At 41.8% G+C, this 20334-nt stretch overlaps 1 protein-coding gene across 1 annotated transcript in view; it reads right to left on the reverse strand.

The window, feature by feature from the left end:
- Positions 1 to 18750, reverse strand: part of LOC110530422 (cadherin-2) — a 104489-nt gene extending 85739 nt beyond the window's left edge. The window contains exons 1-2 of the mRNA XM_021613477.2: positions 18462 to 18750; positions 15905 to 16016 (exon numbers count right to left, since the gene is read on the reverse strand). Of these exons, the coding sequence (XP_021469152.2) occupies positions 15905 to 16016; positions 18462 to 18518 (169 nt within the window). The 5' untranslated portion in view covers positions 18519 to 18750. The remainder of the gene's footprint in view (positions 1 to 15904; positions 16017 to 18461) is intronic.
- Between the last annotated feature and the right edge of the window lie 1584 nt (positions 18751 to 20334).

Raw genomic sequence — 20334 nt, forward strand, 5'->3', positions numbered from 1 at the left:
ATTAAAGATTTTACCATGGACACTTACCACGCCGCATATTGGTCCTCTGATCCATCTCGCCTCTCCTCTTCAGACGAAGAGGAGGACGACCGTGACACTAATATTGAATTGCACCCTCTTTAGCCCTCAGAACAGCCTCAATTCATCAGGGCATGGACAGGTGGACCATTCTTGATACACCCAGGAAACTGTTGAGACTGAAAAACCCAGCAGTGTTGCAGTTCTTGAAACACTCAAACTGGTGCGCCTGGCACCTACTACCATAAGCTGTTCAAAGGCACTCAAATCTTTTGTCTTGCCCATTCCCCCTCTGAATGGCACACATACACAATCCATGTCTCAATAGTCTCAAGGCTTAAAAATCCTTCTTCAACCTGTCTCCTCCCCTTTATTTACACGGATTGAAGTGGATTTAACAAGTGACATCAATAAGGGAACATAGCTTTCACCTGGTTAGTCTATGTCATGGAAAGAGCAGGGGTTCCTAATGTTTTGTGCACTCAGTGCATAGACCTCCTTACAGCTTGAATAAAAATAATATGTTGATTGATGAGATGTGAGAAGCAAACACAACACATGTACTTGCTGTTATTGCTAAACTGGTTGGTTAAGTGGTTAAGCTGCTGAAGCGTTGTGTGCATAGTAAGAGTCACAAATCCGTAATCAAATGTATTTATTGAGCCTTTCTCTCCTTGGATACATCGTTGGGCCATTTAATGTGCAGGGCTCAAATAATACACTGCAATGCAGACCCAACATAGTACATAGGCTACATGGTGCATAGAGCAACCAGGCATATCAGCTCCCAGTAGTATACATCCACCCCCCTGACTACATCCCCTCCCTCCAGCCCCCAGCCCATCTCTTGCTGAGCCCACGGTAACACAGCAAATAAAGTGGCGACACGCTGCACGCTTTTTAAGGCCTCAGTAAATATCGACAGGGTGAGATAACATAAACCCAGGATAATGGCGGTGAGCAGAGGGAGCGGGAAGTGGATCGCTGTTATGCAGCAGCCCGTATACATACGCATGCCACCGATGGTAACTAGGAATCGCCGCAGGTCAATCATAACATCCGCAGTGTGACAGCGGGAGGCGGCAGTGTCAGCACGGCCTGGTAACGGTATATTACTTTGAGTGGGACAGTTACACGGACAGGCGCTCATCCGCTCATCTGATGAGGTAAACAGTTTGGGTGGGAGACAGGAGGCGAAGAGGAACCGTTGCCTCTGTGTTCACAATCACAGGATGCCCAAGATTAAACAGATATTCAACATTCAATATTCAATATTCAGGTAAATCAACTTAATGAGTTTTTTTTCTCCAAAGACCATGTTCCCAAATATCAATAACCGCCCCTTCGGAGGTGCACCAGCCAGCGTTACTCATATCCTGCCTCGGTCTTTGCCTCTCTCTCTCTCTCTCTCTCTCTCTCTAACTCTCTCTAACTCTCTCTAACACTCTCTCTAACACTCTCTCTAACACTCTCTCTCTCTCTCTCTCTCTCTCTCTCTCTCTCTCTCTCTCTCTCTCTCTCTCTCTCTCTCTCTCTCTCTCTCTCTAACTCTCTCTCTCCCTCCCTCCAGCCCACCTCAGCCAGACACAGAGGCCTCTTCAGCTGAAGCATAGAGACCTCTGGGAAATACAAAAACACAAACCTCCACAAAACAACACCGGGCCAAGACATTCATCAAAAATATTACAAGCACTATTTGAATGGTGCTTTATGTGCTCAGCTCATGACTAGAACACATTAGGTTGTCAAGGTTTCCATAAGGAACTAAATCTGTGGTTGGTTTTAACACAGTATAATGTTAAGCAGATTGCTTCAGTAGTGTCAATGTATTACTCAATTAAAGCACATCAGTCATCCAATGGAGGAAAGGGGGGCTCATCCATCACACTACTGCTTACATGAATAGGAGGAGGATGGGGAGGGAGTGGTAATAGGGAGTGATGGATAGATGGAGGGGGAAGGAGACGGGTGGGAGTGGAGAGGAGGATGCGTCAAGGAGGGATGTCACAGGATAGGACCTGGCGACTCATCAGAAAGTAACGTCCAAAGAAGCGCTGGTGCGTTGAAATAGAAACCCCCTCCGGAACACAATAGTTGGCATAGCCCAAGGCGGGCGGTGGTGAGGGAGAGAGGAGGCAGGGAGGCTCCTCATCCCAGGCAGGATATTGGCATATGTGGAACTTGGTTACAGTATCTGGGTCAATTAATGTCTCTCTGCCTCAAATGTCCCCTTTTGTAGTCAGTGAAATAATGGTGTGTTAATTCCCGTAGCCTCTCCAGCTCAGCATGGGGCTTAAACCATGACCTGAGCTTTACATTTGACAAGAAAAAAATAAAACACTGTAAATACACACTCAGATATTGGTTTTGCTCTGTTTCAATAAAAAGAAAGCCCTGCATTCTCTCCGTTCAGTGAAGCTGTCTCAAATATATTTGTTTAATTTCCATCTATGATCCTACAGACAAGAGATGGTCCTGTTCTGCGCTCTTCTCACCGGCACTTTATTTATTGTTAAACACCAACAAGCTCTTCTCGTTCACAGATAAGTGAGATACTGTATGTAGTGTCAGAGGATCAGACACATGTGTCTAGTGCCAACAAAATGGTAGTTTGGGATTTAAATGTATTCTAAAGCAAACAAAAGATCACTGAAGGAGAGAAAAGCAGTGAGTTCCTGTGGTACGATTAATATTTGTTATTTTTGTATTTTTTGCTTAGCGACGCATGAATGGTAAGATGCAGTGGAAAACATGAGGGCTAGCCTCCACACACTCAGCTAGCTAGCAGCATAATGAGAAAAACAACTGCACAACACAGAGAGAGGGAGTGAACGAATGGGACACAATAAAACAATGTTTCTTACACTACTCAATCGACGACTGGGTCAACACTGTAAGCGGGGCTAGAATCTAGCAGAAGAGATATGGAGTTGTTCGCTGTGCTGCTGCCCAAACTAAAGTTGCCTGCCTCCCGGAGAGAAAACAAACTAGTGAAAACCACAAGCCTGTCGGTCCTTTAATAAAATAAACATTTCACTTCACTGTGTTGATCTGTTGTCTGCCAAGTACAAGCTGGACAGTGTTTTTTCCTCCATCGAGGTCTGGAGTTTTACAGGTGAAAAATAACACTAAGCTACATACATGGAAGCATATTATGCGGAAATCGAGGTCAATACGGCCATTTATACCTGACCTCATTACATAGAAGGGTCATGTTCTGCACTTTCCAGATGTATTTCATGTTAAATAAAACTCAAACATCTGAATTAGAGTCAAAAACCACCATGCACAGGAACCATTCCCAGTCTCCTCAGTCACACCTCACCTCATGACAGAGTGCTTACAGGAAAGGATTGTTTAAGAAAAAAATCTTTGCCATCTGACAGTCTTTTAAATTGAAGCACACACATCAATTTCAGAAACCCAAGCCAGAGTGGTTCATGGCTGGAGGGGCCCAGGTGTGATTCAGAAGCAAATAATCAATAAAAGCACATAACCTTCAAATGACTGAGGATGGACCCATGCACCTATTGTATGAAACCTTTGTTTTCATATCCAATCCCCATGGATACACATTCAACACAATTATTATTTGAAAATGTAGTTAGAAACGACACTCAAATAACCGCATCTAGGCCTATGACGTTAACCCTTATAGAAAGCATATTGAATGCTGCTGAATGTCAGTTGAGATATTTGAACGATAGGTAGGTCATGTGACTAACGATAAGGCAAGTCCTTTCGCAACAGCTGTGGTTTCCGGAATTCTCCTCTGACTGGTGGAGAGGGAGAGGATACCCACTAGCTCTCAGGACTGTCTGGGGTGAGCGAACAGGCTAATTATATGCCAAGGACAAACACCCACACACTCACCCTGACACACACACAGGCACAATTGAGAGGCACCTTAACTGCTGCCCAATGTCAGTGTCACACAGTCTAACAGGAGACAGGGCTAGCGGCTGATATGAGCGATATGAGCAGGAGCGCTGTGTAGTGAAAAGTGAGCCAGACTAAAGGGTTAGCGCGGGCCAATGTCAACCCTCCACCAACCACCCTCCATATAAAAATACCTTTATCTGCATTCAAGTCCCTGTCTGCTCCCAAAAAGTGTGGAAAGACTGAGCAGACTACCTGTTCGATAAGGAGGCGCTGGAGAGAAAAAAGGTCAACCATAAATAAAATATGTACTCTCCAGTCACACCGCCGAGCATCATAGCCTTAAAAGGCAGCGCCAGCCTCCCCACCCCTGTGCAAATTAGCTGCAGACGGGTGCACTTGCTTTAAAACGTTAACAACATTACTATTTCATGGTTATGATATGGCCTTTGGAATGCAATGGAGCCGGATCACGTGAAAGAATCAGCATAAAGTGTTCTCAGACCCCACCTCTCACTGCTAGACTACTAAAGGCAAAATTGCATTAGAGGTCGGAGGTATTAAAGCCATATAAAGTTTTCACACCCTTTTTCCACATTTTGTTGTGTTACAGACTGAATTTAAAATGGATTAAATTTAAAAAATTCTGACACTGACCTACACGCAATACTCCATAATACCAAAGTGGAATTACAGTAACAGTCACAAGTTTGGACACACCTAGTCATTCAAGGGTTTTCCTTTATCTTTACTATTTTATACATTGCAGAATAACACATATGGAATCATGTTTTAACAAAATAATTACATATACTTTAGATTTGAGATTCTTCAAAGTAGCCACCCTTTGCCTTGATAACAGCTTTGCACACTATTGGCATTCTCTAAACCAGCTTCATGAGGTAGTCACCTGGAATGCATTTCAATTAACAGGTGTGCCTTGTTAAAAGTGAATTTGTAGAAGAGAAACAACAGTCCATCATTACTTTAATAAATGATGGTCAGTCGATATGGAAATTTTCAAGAACTTTGAAAGATTCTTCAAGTGCAGTCGCAAAAAACATCAAGCGCTAATATGATACTGGCTCTCATGAGGACCGCCACAGCAAAGGAAGTTCCAGAGTTACCTCTGCTGCAGAGGATAAGTTCATTAAAGTTACCAGACTCAGAAATTGCAGGCCAAATAAAGACACATCTCAACATCAACTGTTCAGAGGAGACTGTGTGAATCAGGCCTTCATGGTCGAATTGCTGCAACTAAAGGACAACAGTAATAAGAAGAGACTTGCTTGAGCCTAGAAACATGAGCAATGGAAATTAGACCCGTGGAAATCTTTCCTTTGGTCTGATGAGATTGTTGGTTCCAACCGCTGTGTCTTTGTGAGACACGGAGTAGGTGAACGGATGATTTCCGCATGAGTGGTTCCCACCGTGAAGCATGGAGGAGGAGGTGTGATGGTGTGGGGGTGCTTTGCTGGTGACACTGTCAGTGATTTATTTAGAATTCAAGACACACTCAATTGAGATGATTTGGGATGAGTTGGACGGCACATTGAAGGGAAAGCAGCCAACAAGTGCCCAGCATATGTGGGAACTCCTTAAAGACTGTTGGAAAAGCATTCCAGGTGAAGCTGGTTGACAGAATACTAAGAGTGTGCAAAGCTGTCATCAAGGCAAAGGGTGGCCACTTTGAAGAATATAAAATACATTTTGATTTTTTTTAACCCTTTTTTGGTTACTACATTTTTCCATATGTGTTATTTCATAGTTTTGAGGTATTCACTATTATTCTACAATGTTGAAAATAGCAAAAATAAAAACCCTTGAATGAGTAGGTGTGTCAAAACTGTTGACTGGTACTGTATTTAACAAACAAAAACATGAAATGAATAAAAAATGAAACGCTGAAATGTCTTGAGTCAATAAGTATTCTACCTCTTTGTTAATGGCAAGCCTTAATAAGCTTAGGAGTAAAAATGTGCTCAATAAGTCACATAATAAGTTGCAATAATAGTGTTTAACATGATTTTTGAACAACTACCTCATCTCTGTAAGGTCATCTGTAAGGTCCGTCAGTCGAGCAGTGAATTTCAAACACAATTCATCCACAAAGACCAGGGAGTTGTCCAATGCCTCACAAAGAAGGGCACTTATTGGAAGATGGGTAAAAAAATACAAAAAAGCATGGTGAAGCATGGTGAAGTTATTAATTACACTTTGGATGGTGTATCAATAAACCCAGTCACTACAAAAAAACAGGCATCCTTCCTAACCACTCAGGGATTTCACCATGACAATGGTGACTTTAAAACTGTTACATAGTTTAATGGCTGTGATAGGAGAAAACTGAGGATGGATCCAAAACATTGGAGTTACTCCACAATACTAACCTAATTGACAGAGCGAAAAGAAGGACGTCTGTAAAGAATACAAATATTCCAAAACATGCATCCTCTTTGCAACAAGGCACTAACGTGCTGCGAGCAAAGATCTAGTTAAGCTGCAGCTGGCCCAAAACAGAGCGGCACATCTTGATCTTCATTGTAATCAGAGGGCTGATATAAATACTATGCATGCCAGTCTCTCTTGGCTAAGAGTTGAGGAGAGACTGACTGCATCACTTCTTCTTTTTGTAAGAAACATTCATGTGTTGAAAAATCGAAAATTGTTGCATAGTCAACTTACACACAGCTCTGACACACACATTTACCCCACCAGAAATGCCTCCAGGGGTCTTTTCACAGTCCCCAAATCCAGAACAAATTCAAGAAAGCATACAGTTTTATATAGAGCCATTATTGTATGGAACTACGTTCCATCTCATATTGCTCAAATTAACAGCAAACCTGGTTTAAAAAAACAGATAAAGCAACGCCTCACGACACAATGCCTCCACCTTAATTGACCTAATAGTTTGTCTTTTTGTATTGGTATTGATATGTAGGATACGTGTGCCTTTTTTGGTTTTGTTTTTTGATGTAGTTTTGTCCTTGTGCAGTTCATGTCTATTAATGTTCTGTATTATGTAATGTTTCATGTTTTGCATGGGACCCCAGGAAGAGTAGCTGCTGCTTTTGCAACACCTAATGGGGATCCTAATAAAATACCAAAATACCAAATAAAAAATGTATACTGCAAGAAATGTGATAAAGCAATTCACACTTGTCCTGAATACAAAGTGTTATGTTTGGGGCAAATCCAATCCAATACATTACTGAGTACCACTCTCCATATTTTCAAGCATGGTGGTGGCTGCATCATGTTATGGGTATGCTTGTAATCATTAAAGGCCGGGGAGTTCTTCAGGATTAAAAATAAACGGAATGGAGCTAAGCACAGGCAAAATCCTAGAGGAAAAACTGAATCAGTCTGCTTTCCACAAGACATTTGTAGCTGACAGCAGGACAATAACCTAAAACACAAGGCCAAATCTACATTGGAGTTGCTTACCAGAAGAGAGTGAATGTTCCCGAGTGACCGACTTACAGTTTTTTACCTAAATCTGCTTGAAAATCTATAGCAAGACTTGAGAGAGCTTGAAGAATTTAGAAAATAATAATGGTCAAATATTGTACAATCCAGGTGTGCAAAGCTCTTAGAGACTTAACCAGCAAGACAGCTGTAATCGCTGCCAAAGATGATTCTAACATGTATTGACTCATGGGTGTGAATACTTATGTAAATGAGATATTTCTGTAAAAACATGATTTCACTTTGTCATTATGGGGTATTGTGTGTAAAATCTATTTATTCCATGTTGAATTCAGGCTGTAACTCAACAAAATGTAAAATAAGTCAAGGGGTATGAATACTTTCTGAAGGAACTGTATACCACTGAGATCCAATCAACCGACACAATATGTGGCGGTTATCTAGGCCATGGTCGCGTGGCATGGGGCAAAACCAACACAGGCGGGCAGGTGATGAAAATGTATAGGTTCTCATAACAATAAAAAATAAAGCTGATTCTTCCATGCTTTAGCTGGGAATTGGAGCACAGCCTTCATTACAACATATTGATCAGGCCAAACAAAGACCCTGGATCTATTGATCCGCTTGGTGCGGGAAAACTGAGAAGGGGGGAATGAGAAGGAGAGCAATGGACTGGTGCTGCAAACAGGATCACCCAGAGAGAAGTGCTGCATCGGCTTAAAACAAGGGAAGCGGGGGATTGGAATTTAGAACCCCCATCAAATGAGATGGGGAGAGAGGTGCGGTCGTGGGGTTGCACTTGATGTCGGACTTTAAAAAACAGAGATGGAGGAACTTGTGTAACATGCAATCCTTGTAATGAAAAAGAAAATAAAGGGCTGGTTGTCCTGCTGTTCCTAGCCCCTGTTCCTCTCCTCTTCGCATCTGACTGAAGGATGATGTCTCTTCTGTATTTATGGTTCTCATCTAACCAAGGGATTAGAATATTAAGGCAGCCTTGTTTGACTATTGAATAATTCAGGATTGGCACAGACATCAGTGCTTCAGACAGTGCTTTGCTACACAACCTCATCTGCAGCAAAGTAGCCAGTGAGAGCCTTCATTGCACGAGGCTATTACACATTGTCTTATCTATGACCATGATGTGCTGTGCCATGACACTAACTCAGGCTAACCCTCAGATACACATTATTTACAAAAGGAATGTGTTTTCTGATCATCCCATCCCCTGAACTTTTGTATCTTTGTTATCATTTATTATATATTTATGGGGGCCTATTGGGCGTTCATCTATTAGAAGAGAATCACATTCCCTTAGTGTTCCAGTGTTCCGCAGGCAGCCTCTCATAACTAATGCAGATGCCTTTGACTTCGTTGTGATAGTCACGTTAATTCATTACCATTTGTCATGTATCGTATGGAGGATGGTGGAAACATCCATAGAGATCCAACCGACCGGTGCTCCCTCTGAATGCTCCGACTCTCCATTTTCCAGTGATAGATGTTAATTTTGGCAAGTCAGGACAGCATGCCCTGAGAGGTGTCGTGCACATGGGGCCACCCCGTTGAGGGTCACAACCTCCATTGGCTGGTCTCTCCATTCAGTGTGAGCTCACCCCCCCCCCCCCCCCCCCCCCCCACAGTACAGGCACACACACGCACACACACACACACACACACAGAGAGAAGCACCACCTCCTCCTTCCTGGAGCTGTAAGAGGTTGAGCACCGGCCCCAATTTACAGGACGGAGTCGACCAGGATCACGTCTCACCAAACACACGGGCCTCTCAAGCACTTCAGAGAGCTGCCCCAGCTGTACTCTATACCAGGGGTCATCAGGATCCTTGACAAAGTGCAGAGAACCAGAACAACAACACCATACAAATGGAGTCTCACCCCCCCCCCCCAATAAAATATAAAAAGCCAGAAAAAATGTGTACTATTTATTGTTCTCACAATATTTTATTTTTGTCAAAAAGGTCTGATTCTCTGTGGGTTCAAGAGGTTTGTATTAATCAAACAGAGCAGGGAAAGGTAACTACACTAAAAAACAAAGTCATGGAAAGTGTTGTGATTTCTTATGCCCAGGTCTTTCCATCCAGTATACCGTACATTTCATTGGACAGAAAAAAAGAGCCGATGTTGTACACACAAAGTCTCTCTCTATCTCTCTCTCCCTCTCCCTCTCTCTCTCTCACTGCTTGTTTAATCCATATAGTGAAATCGGTCAACTGTGTCTCCCCAGGACGGCTCAGGGTTTGAACCCCCAGTCAGTGGAGCCAGATACAGACAGCTCAGTGGACACGGTCGACGCACTGGCGTTAAAAGCACTTGAACTGAGGTTGAAGAAGACTGTAACCACAGTTGTCTTCCATCAGCCCAGCACACTTAATTGGCAAAAACATCTGAAACTTAAGAGCTTGGGGAGTGTGGAATAAAGAAAAAGATTGAAAGTAGGTGGTGGGGGGGTTGGGGAGGCAGGGTGGCTGCTTGTGAGAGGAGTATGTATTAAGTTCAATTAGGCTTTTGGGCTTTTTCATTAACCCAGTTTTGGAGAGGAAAGACTCTGCTGAATAATGCTGCTGTTACTGACTCACTTTACAATCCTGCTTAAAAAGCCCCCTAGTCTGAAAGGCAGGACAATACATGTCAGCTCTCTATAGCCAATTCTCCATTAACCCATTAACCAGCAGCCCCAAGACTCAGTCCACACTACCATCGCCAGCCATACCGGCCATTTTACCTGCTGATTTCATCAGATGAGTCATTTTGATCAAACAGGAAATGAACACGACATGAATGTTAAAATGTCCTTTCTATAGGAACACTCACTGGTGGTGACACAGTCTTAGCTTAGCTGTGGTAGTGAATGGTGATGAGTGTAGTGAGTGGGAGTAGATATATAGGCCTCCACTCAGGGACTCGGTATCAGCCAGCCCTAAACAAATAGGGATGCTTAAAGACAAGGTCACGAGAGGCCCTTGGGGCCGACAGTGGGAAACCGCCTGAGCCTGTGGGCTTTACGTTCACAAACAAAGAGCTAAAATCCTCTTTTCCACATCATCGGATACATAGGAGAGGAGGCCTCGTAGCAAAATAATTGTCCTCCCTCACTTTCCCCTCCACTGCCCTGCTAATGAACTTTGTTCAGAGCCACCTGAACAATTCCATTGAAAACCGATGGAGCATTCGCCAGGGCCAACCAATAGTTAATCTCTGGATCTGCATCACCTAACAAATAATTACGTCTTTATAATTAAACAATTACTTCTGCTTATTGTGGAGGAATTGCCATTGTAGAGAATACCCAAGCAGAGCCAAATATGTTTTGGGCCTAGAAAACTTTGGGTTTTGTTATTCATTCCAAAAAAATGTGCACGTGAATGCTGATGTTCTCCCAGATCTACTCAGGGTGTGTATTCTGTAAATCAATTACTGAAATGAATCACCTTCAGAGACAGTAGGGTAGGCTCCTATTGTCTCTACTCACCACAGGGTCAACTGTCGCAAGAACAAAGTGATCGTATTACCATTACCTAGTACTGTATACTGGTAGGGTTACAGTCATATTCACAACAATACTCCTTCCCAACTTGGAAGAAGGAATCTATTCCAGCTCTACAGAGAGAGCTTAGTATAACTATACTCTCTAATAGCTTTTCTAAAGGAGGACAGGTCCATGCATATTACAAGGGAGCTGCTAGATTATTTCTGATATAACAAGGAAGGATTTTCTGTTACAATGAGCATGAACACTCAGGTATGGTTGAGGAAATGACTGCAACTAGATTCAGTCAGTCCTCATTCATTCATTATTTAGGGCCTAAGGATGCAATTAAGAAAAGTAATTAAATGCACAGGAGGCAGACATTCTCACTGAAAGAAAAAAACACAAAGGTGTCATGGCGTTAGTCTCCACACTACACCTCTTGTGGCTAGGAGCCTCTCAAAAAGCCCTTGTTTCCCTGCCTCCTGGTAAAAACAATATTCACAAGCAGCATGGTGAAAGTGGAGTTAGAAAACAGGAGGGGGGGCTTAACACTCCCTCCACACCGTGGGAGCTTTGTCTTTCAAAATATGCCACAGGAGCCTTTCATTAGAGACTGGAGCTTTCATTAGCATCATCCCACGCCACTGAGCTACTGAGCCCCATGCAGCCCCAGCTCCAGGCCAACGCATTACAATGATATAGGGGTGCTGTGCCTCTCTCTCTCCCTGTCCGAGAACCCCTCTCCCCATAGAGGGCTGAGGGCTAGGGGAAGGGAGGGAAAAGAAAGAGCAGAGGAGAGAGGAGGTGAGGGAGGGTAAAGAAAGAGAAGAGGAGAGAGGAAGGTGAGGGGAGGGGAGAAGGGGGGCAGACAAAAGGGGAACTGATTACCCCTGGTCACGGCCCATCCACAATTCAACTGAGAGGGAAATCCATCACCTGGAGGATCAAACTGGAGGTTGAGCTGTAGAGCAGGTATAAGGAAGCTTTCTCTTTCCATTCCAACCACCACTCCATTACTCTCCTTCTTTCCCTTTCTCTCTTTTTATCTCTCGCTCTTCTCTCCTTCTCTCTCCTTCCTTCTCGCCCTCCCAGTCTCTTCTGACTCACACTCTCAGCTGACTGTGACTTTTTAGAACACACTGTGAAATCCAACGCAACTGGAGCTAGTTTCTGGTTCAGATGACCTCAAGGCCCAAATCCCTGGGATGGCACATTGGTGGTATATTCCTCTTTTATTATTGGCAGTCACTCTCAAGGCGTCCGCAACAGAGGAGGCTGGTGGGAGGAGCTATAACAGGACGGGCTCATTGTAATGGCTGGAATGGAATCAATGGTACGGTAGCAAATATATAGAAACCACATGTTTGACTCCGTTTTGTTTATCTCATTCCAGCCATTACAATAAGCCCGTCCTCCTATAGCTCCTCCCACCAGCCTCCACTTGTCCGCATGCTTCCCAGCCGAAACAGTTCGGAACAGTTTGTGCATATATTATGACGACATTTTGTTTGTTTTGGACTTTGGCAAGGGTTTTTTAGACTGTTTGGGCAGACTACATTTTTTCAGAGGCAAGTCGAAGTCGGTAGCCGAAGTCTATGCCCTCCCGTCTGCGATTGGTCAACAGTAGGGATTCTTCAATTAAGTACCTGTTGTCATTCAACAAGAAATGACTCGTCCTTGTGCACATTTTTTCACTTGAGAAATACTGCACCAAACATCCTAGTCAGATGCAAAATTGCGCAACTAAGATCTCCCTGGCAAAAACATCAAAGTTATTACATATTTCTTGAGTTATCTATTAATTCGGACTATTTTGAGGAAGTGTATGCTGGCAACAGCATCTCAAAATGGACGAACAGCACTATTGCCACTTCTTTCCCAAAAAATTAAGGCAGTATGCGAGCACACTCATATGGTTCACCTTGCTAGGCACCAGCCAAACTGACGACTTCAGTCTCAGCACTGTTCAGAGGTGCTATTGGTGACTGTAATCGTGTGATATTTGTTTGTGTGGCAGCACTTTTACTTAGGGAGTAGTTAACCGCAAAAAAGCAATTAATTGGTCATGTTTTCCATGATACATTGTAATTACTGTTTCCAATCATGTTGCGGGTCAGTATCATTATAATAATTAAAAACAAAACATTACATTGATTTTGTCTTGTTTTTCTGAGGGATATGGTATAGAAGCAAAAAGAAACAGATACAAATGAAACAGATAAAAGCATAGTCAGATGTAGGAAGCTGTGCTTTTCGATGTTGTATTTCCAACAGAGCAGATACTGTACAAACACAACTGTGATACTGAAGCTGTGTTGAAAGGAAATGACAGCCATTAAGAGGGGTTGGGATTATAAAACAGCATGGCCACTGACCACTTCTTTCCTTTATGTTTCTGCTATGTACAGTTGAAGTCGGAAGTTTACATACACCTTAGCCAAATACATTTAAACTCAGTTTTTCACAATTCCTGACATTTAATCCTAGTAAAAATTCCGTGTCTTAGGCCAGTTAGGATCACCACTTTATTTTCAGAATGTGAAATGTCAGAATAATAGTAGAGAGAACAATTTATTTCAGCTTTTATTTCTTTCATCACATTCCCAGTGGGTCAGAAGTTTACATACACTCAATTAGTATTTGGTAGCATTGCCTTTAAATTGTTCAACATGGGTCAAAAGTTTCAGGTAGCCTTCCACAAGCTTGACAGAGCTGGTGTAACTGAGTCGGGTTTGTAGGCCTCCTTGCTCGCACATGCTTTTTCAAATCTGCCCACACATTTTCTATAGGATTGAGGTTAGGGCTTTGTGATGGCCACTCCAATACCTTGACTTTGTTGTCCTTAAGCCATTTTGCCACAACTTTGGAAATATGCTTGGGGTCATTGCCAATTTGGAATACCTATTTTCGACCAAGCTTTAACTTCCTGACTAATGTCTTGAGATGTAGCTTCCATATATCCACATCATTTTCCTACCTCATGAAGCCATCTATTTTGTGAAGTCCCTCCTGCAGCAAAGCACCCCCACAGCATGATGCTGCCACCCCTGTGCTTCAAGGTCGGGATGGGGTTCGTTGGCTTGAAGCCTCCCCCTTTTTTCTCCAAACATAATGATGGTCATTATGGCCAAACAGTAATATTCCTGTTTCATCAGACCAGAGGACATTTCTCCAAAAAGTAAGATCTTTATCTCCATGTGTAGCAAACTGTAGTCTGGATTTTTTTATCGCCATAAAAAAAGCCAGACTACAGTTTGCTACACGTGGAGCAGTGGCTTCTTCCTTGCAGAGTGGCCTTTCGGGTTATGTCGATATAGGACTAGTTTAACTGTGGATATAAATACTGTTGTACCTGTTTCCTCCAACATCTTCACAAGGTCCTTTGCTGTTGTTCTTGGATTGACTTGCACTTTTAGAACCAAAGTACATTAATATCTATTAGACATAACGAGTCTCCTTCCTGAGTGGTATGATGGTTGCGTGGTCCCATGGTGTTTATACTTGCATACTATTGTTTGTACAGATGAACGTAGTACCTTCAGGCATTTGAACCAGACTTGTGGAGGTCTACAATTTTTTTGTGTTGGCTGATTTCTTTTGATTTCCCCATGATGTCAAGCAAATAGGCACTGAATTTGAAGATAGGCCTTGAAATACATACACAGGTACACCTCCTATTGACTCAAATTATGTCAATTAGCCTATCAGAAGCTTCTAAAGCCATGACATAATTTTCGGGAATTTTCCAATCTGTTTAAAGGCACAATCAACTTAGTGTATGTAAACTTCTGACCCACTGGAATTGTGATACAGTGAATTATAAGTTAAGTAATCTGTCTGTAATCAATTGTTGGAAAAATGACTTGTGTCATGCACAAAGTAGAAGTCCTAACCGACTTGCCAAAACTATAGTTTGTGAACAAGAATTTTGTGGAGTGGTTGAAAAACGAGTTTTAATGACTCCAACCTAAGTGTATGAAAACTTCCGACTTCAACTGTACTTGCAAGTATTACACATTTCCTTGAACCTGTTTAAGGCTAACATGGCAGAAATAATGATTTAATGACTGTGAAAGCAACATAATAATTTACTTGCATAATAATTATTGCTTATGTCCGCGATTAGTACACAACATATAAAAGCTTTGACCATCTGATCTGTGTGGGTTAGCTTATGTGTCATAATGAATGGTGTTTGACATACAGAAACAGACATAAAAGATATAAGTACAAGTTCTATTCCATAACTGTGCTTTGCAACCCATGTGTTCACCTTTTGAATTACAACTGCCATGGTTCCATTTAAAAACAAGTAGAGGGGTTTGGTTTTTCATTTCCTATTCAGAATAAAATTGCAGTAGGTCTCCATCTTTGAAACTTTCCATGACTTCAAGTGTATGGGTTTTCTATGAGGGGTACTGTATAAAGTAATCTAATTTAAAATGGTTTTGCATTTTTTTAAATTCTTTAAATTCAGAGCTCAAAAAATATTTTTTAAAAGCAAATAAGCTGGAACACATTGTCCTACTGTTAAAGCATTGGTTTTTCAGCGACACTGTGCTAAGACTGGAGAGAGAAAATTATTGAACTCTGTTGTTCAAAAAAGGCCTGTGTAAGAAAATTATTAGAAGTAGGGCTACATTTATCCAGATTGACATTTCATTGTTTACAAGCCAAACAACATGGGGTTTTAGGCCCACATAACAGCAATGCTAATTGTTAAATATGTTTGATGTTTGTTGTTACCCACGACCGCACTCAACATCCTACATGTGTTGAATGAAACACAGTACGGGCACGCACAAACACACACACACACACACACACACACACACACACACACACACACACACACACACACACACACACACACACACACACACACACACACACACACACACACACACACACACACACACACACACACACACACACACACACGTAAGGCATTTCACTGTACTTGTGCATGTGACATTCAAACTTGAAACACACACACAAACACTTAAGCACGTGTGCACAAACATACTACAAACAGGCAGTGAAGAGTGTAATGGAAAACAAATCTATTCAAACCAGGACTTACCATTGAAAAGGGCCTGTCCTTTCTCTGCACTCTCTGGAATCTCTGCAACGTACATATCTTCAGAGAATCCAGGCCGACACAGAGGAGGGGTGCCCCTGCCCTCTGTTGCAATCTGAGGGGGTAGGAGGGGGAAGGGGGTCAGAATGATTCAGAATCACAAATCACCCCCCTCTAAAATGCACTTTTGACTACCCAAAAACTCCTGGTCACGTTCTGAACCCTCCACTCTATCTCCCTCCATAGTCATACAAATGCACCTGTTGTTTTTATAGCAAGGACTGCAATTAGGATAATGAGGCCAAAAGGGTTAACCATTAGCCAATGAGCATGGCTAGGCAAGAACAGGCCACATTTGTCTCTTTGAGGAGATAGAGAGGGGCCCAGACTCAGGCCCAGGCCATGGTTATGGCTCTATGTTGGGTCTATGGCTCACTGCTGGCTGGTCCCCCTTATCACTACTCTGATCTGAGTAAACGGGATGCTTTGAAGTTCAGGAACAGTAGAGCTAGGCTACAACTCCTAATACTCCTACTAAACTGTAGGGGGGAAAGCATCTGTGTGTGTGAATTCCTGTGTCTACTCAAACAAAACACTAAATCATCATCCCTCTTTATCTCCCCCATCATCATCCCTCTTCATCATCCCTCTTCATCTCCCCCATCAGCATCCCTCTTCATCTCCCCCATCATCATCCCTCTTCATCTCCCCCATCAGCATCCCTCTTCATCTCCCCTCTTCATCTACCCCATCATCATCCCTCTTCATCTCCCCTCTTCATCTACCCCATCATCATCCCTCTTCATCTCCCCCATCATCATCCCTCTTCATCTCCCCTCTTCATCTACCCCATCATCATCCCTCTTCATCTCCCCGCATCATCCTCCCTCTTCATCTCCCCCATCTTCATCCCTCTTCATCGCCTCCCCATCATCATCCCTCTTGATCTCCCCCAACTCTATCTCTGATTTAATCTCAATGGTCTGATGTTGAATCCGATAAGTTATATTTATGCCATTTGTTACATAATAAATGATTATCTGTCACTTTATGTATTTTTATTCATCTTATTTCCAAAACAAAATACAAACGTTCAAGAGTTTGACAATTATCTCATCAAGTGTGCGTCGTCTATTATAACATAACACATAATCTATTACTAGGCTACCACATAATGGGCATCAAATTGATCAAAAACTATCCAAAACAAAATAAAATGAGCATATGATCCCACATCCCCAAATACACTTAATACTATTTAATTAGAAGGGCCAGACTGGACAACAAAAGAATGTGAAACAAGAAGAGTTCCACGGAAAACAAGAATTGAGAGTATCCATGCCACTTGCCATTCAACATCAGCGGAATTGAAATGGAATATGCTGGGGGAGGGGCGGGTGGGGGTGTATGCCTGGCTTTCTAGCACACTACATCATCAATTGACAGAGCACACCACCATGCATAGAACAGCATAGTTCGTTTTTTAAATTAATAAATGGGCCTACATTTCATTAGACTGACTCTCATATTACAGCTTTAATTATTTAAACATTTTGGCAATTTAAATGTAAAAAATCCTTAATTTTTATTTTACAACTCAAGTAGGCTAGGTCAGGCCTAAATTACGTATTAAAAGATACATAATTTTGATGAAACTATAATATTCAGAATGAACTATAAAATGTGATAAGTACAAGGTTGGACTAGGCTACTTTGGTAACCTACTTTACACTCTGCCGAGGCACTATAAGCAGCTGAGGTCAAGACGATTTTGTAGTTAGGAAATCAAAAAAGGAACACAGCATAGTCTCTGGCAGAGTTTCTGGATTGCACTAACCTAGAGAAACTCAACATAAGTGCACCGTAACTGTTGTTTGCACTGATAGCCTAATTAAAATACGTAAAGGGCCATTGCCTCGAGGCTCATTCCGTGTCCGTTAGGAAGAAATAATAATAGGTTTTTGTAACCCATAGCCTGCATCAATAGACAGCAGCAACTTACTAACCATATCATGTTGGCTCGTGAAAAGGTTACAAATGTAGCCAACAAACATGCAAGTATAGCATTTTAGCAAGTTCAACAACAAAAAATACTTCAAGAAGAAACATTGTATTTCTTGAGGCCCATATGGACTAATAAACCACGTAATAGATATGACTGTGTTTATAATAGATTATGCGGGCTAGATTTATTTTCATGAATTTCGAAAGCAAGCGAATATGGTACCAGAGAGTGATACATTGTAGCCAACACAATAACATATTTTGAACAAAGCGAAGCTTTTTAAATGGCCAAGCATCCCATCCTTCAAATAGACTACCGTAGTGCTTTCGGCTCCAAGCAAACCAGGGTTGATCTTCACGCAACATCAATTTACTACATCTTGTCATTATTTGTTGACGCATCACATATCCAAGTTCCCAATACTGGATGCATTATAACGGACAACCAGGCACGTATAACCCGACAGATCACAGCAGCAGCATCGTCACAGAAATAAAGCAATAGTCCTAGAACTGTCTTGTGCAACTCAACAAAACCTTTCCGGAGACACATTACCTGCAAAGCGGCCAAGAGCGTGAACAGAAGCAGTCCCCTGCCCTCGTATAAGTACATTGATATGCCGTTTGTTATGTATTTTCCCTTTCAATGCGTGATAAATATCCGTATATCTGCTGCAGTCTGGATGTAGTGGTGAAACCAAACGTTCCCTGCTTACAACAAAGGCGGCAGCGGCAGCAGCATGTAGCAGCCTCCCCTATCCACTCTCCGCTCCGATCTGAGATCACCGCCTGGTACTGAGGCTGCTACTCCCTCCCATGCATACAGTCCCTCCAACAGAAAATACCTTGTCGCTGTGCCAGGATCTCTCACTGTCTCTCCCTACTGGTCAATTCGCCAAGTTCACTAAACACAATGTGGCTCCTTGAGACTCCGTCGTCTCGAAACTCCTCCTTCTCCAATCTAAAAACAAACATACAATCTGTTGAAAAGCATTTTAAGTATTTTATCGACAGTCTGCTGCCCTCCTCTCGCTGCCTGAAAATGTTAGGGGAAGCTCAGGCTGGGAGATTTAAATACATGCCCTTAATCTTGCATTATTTTTATATTAGGCCTATGAATGAATTATTATTTTGAGCTTTATCCAAATGAATGACACACTTGGGTTTCTACTGAGGATGATTATGCTCTACATTAATCATAGGCAATTGAATATGTATCAGGTTTAGTCTTCCATCTATGCCTATCTGACAAAAAAAAAAGAAGAAAGAAACCATTTTGGCACCTGCTTGAACAGTAAATAGGCCCCTATAAAACACTGATAAAATATTGCCATACTTTCCTACCTAGACCCGATTTCGTATTTTACTGCAATTGCAATTAAATGTATAAGAGTCTATAAAAGGTTTCCTATTCCTAATCTTACTATTTAGCTGCCAATCGTGGATCAATGAAGGGTGTCTCCAACCTGCTAGAAGAGTATTGATAGATAGGGCTTGATCTATATGGGTCACAGCAAATTGGTTACATCTTACATTTCACCTTAAATGAAAGAATATTAAGTGTTAATTAAGGTTAATTACTTTTAATTACTTTTAAGGGTATGCAAATAACAGCCTCAATGCAAATCAAATGTGACACCTCTCAATCTGTGGGGCTATTGTGGTGGATGTTGCAGTGTGTGGAGGCAGACACACATATTAGGGTAATTTGGGGCAACTTTATGTGCAAGAATATTAAGTGTAAATTCATTTCTGATTAATGGGTTAATTATTTTTGAAGGGTATGTAAGTAACAGCCTCAATGATAAGTAAAACTTCTAATTGCTGACACAAAAAAACTAAGTTTGTAAAAAAAAAAAAAGATCCCACTGGGTACACACTGGTTGAATCAACATTGTTTCCACTTCACATCAATAAAAATAGATGTTGAATTGACATCTGTTCTCAGTGGGATAGCTATGTGGATGATGGTCATGGTTAGGCAAACACACTATGAAGGGACATAAACGTCTAAAATTGAAAAATGTTTAGTTGCTCACCTTATTAAAATGTACCTACATTTTGACTGCTTTATTAAAGCTGCAATATGTAACTTTTTGGTTGACCTAACCAAATTCACGTAGAAATGTGATTTATAGATCTGTCATTCCCATTGATTGCAAGTCTAAGAAGTCTGTTGTACGTGCACTATTTCTATGGATCGCTTGCTTAATTTTCGTTTTTGTGTCTTTTACTTCCGGTTTTGTACACCAGCTTCAAACAGTTGAAAATAAAACATTTTTGTTTATTGAAAATATATTTCACAACTGTTTAGATTGTACAAGGATACTCTGCACTGTACAGCAGATGGCTTGTTTTGTTACATAAAATGAAATTAGGTAAACTATTAGAATTTTAGCAACTAGGAAATGGTGAAGCAATTTCTGCAT

Source organism: Oncorhynchus mykiss, chromosome 8, assembly GCF_013265735.2.
Source record: "Oncorhynchus mykiss isolate Arlee chromosome 8, USDA_OmykA_1.1, whole genome shotgun sequence".
Taxonomy (NCBI): Eukaryota; Metazoa; Chordata; class Actinopteri; order Salmoniformes; family Salmonidae; genus Oncorhynchus; species Oncorhynchus mykiss.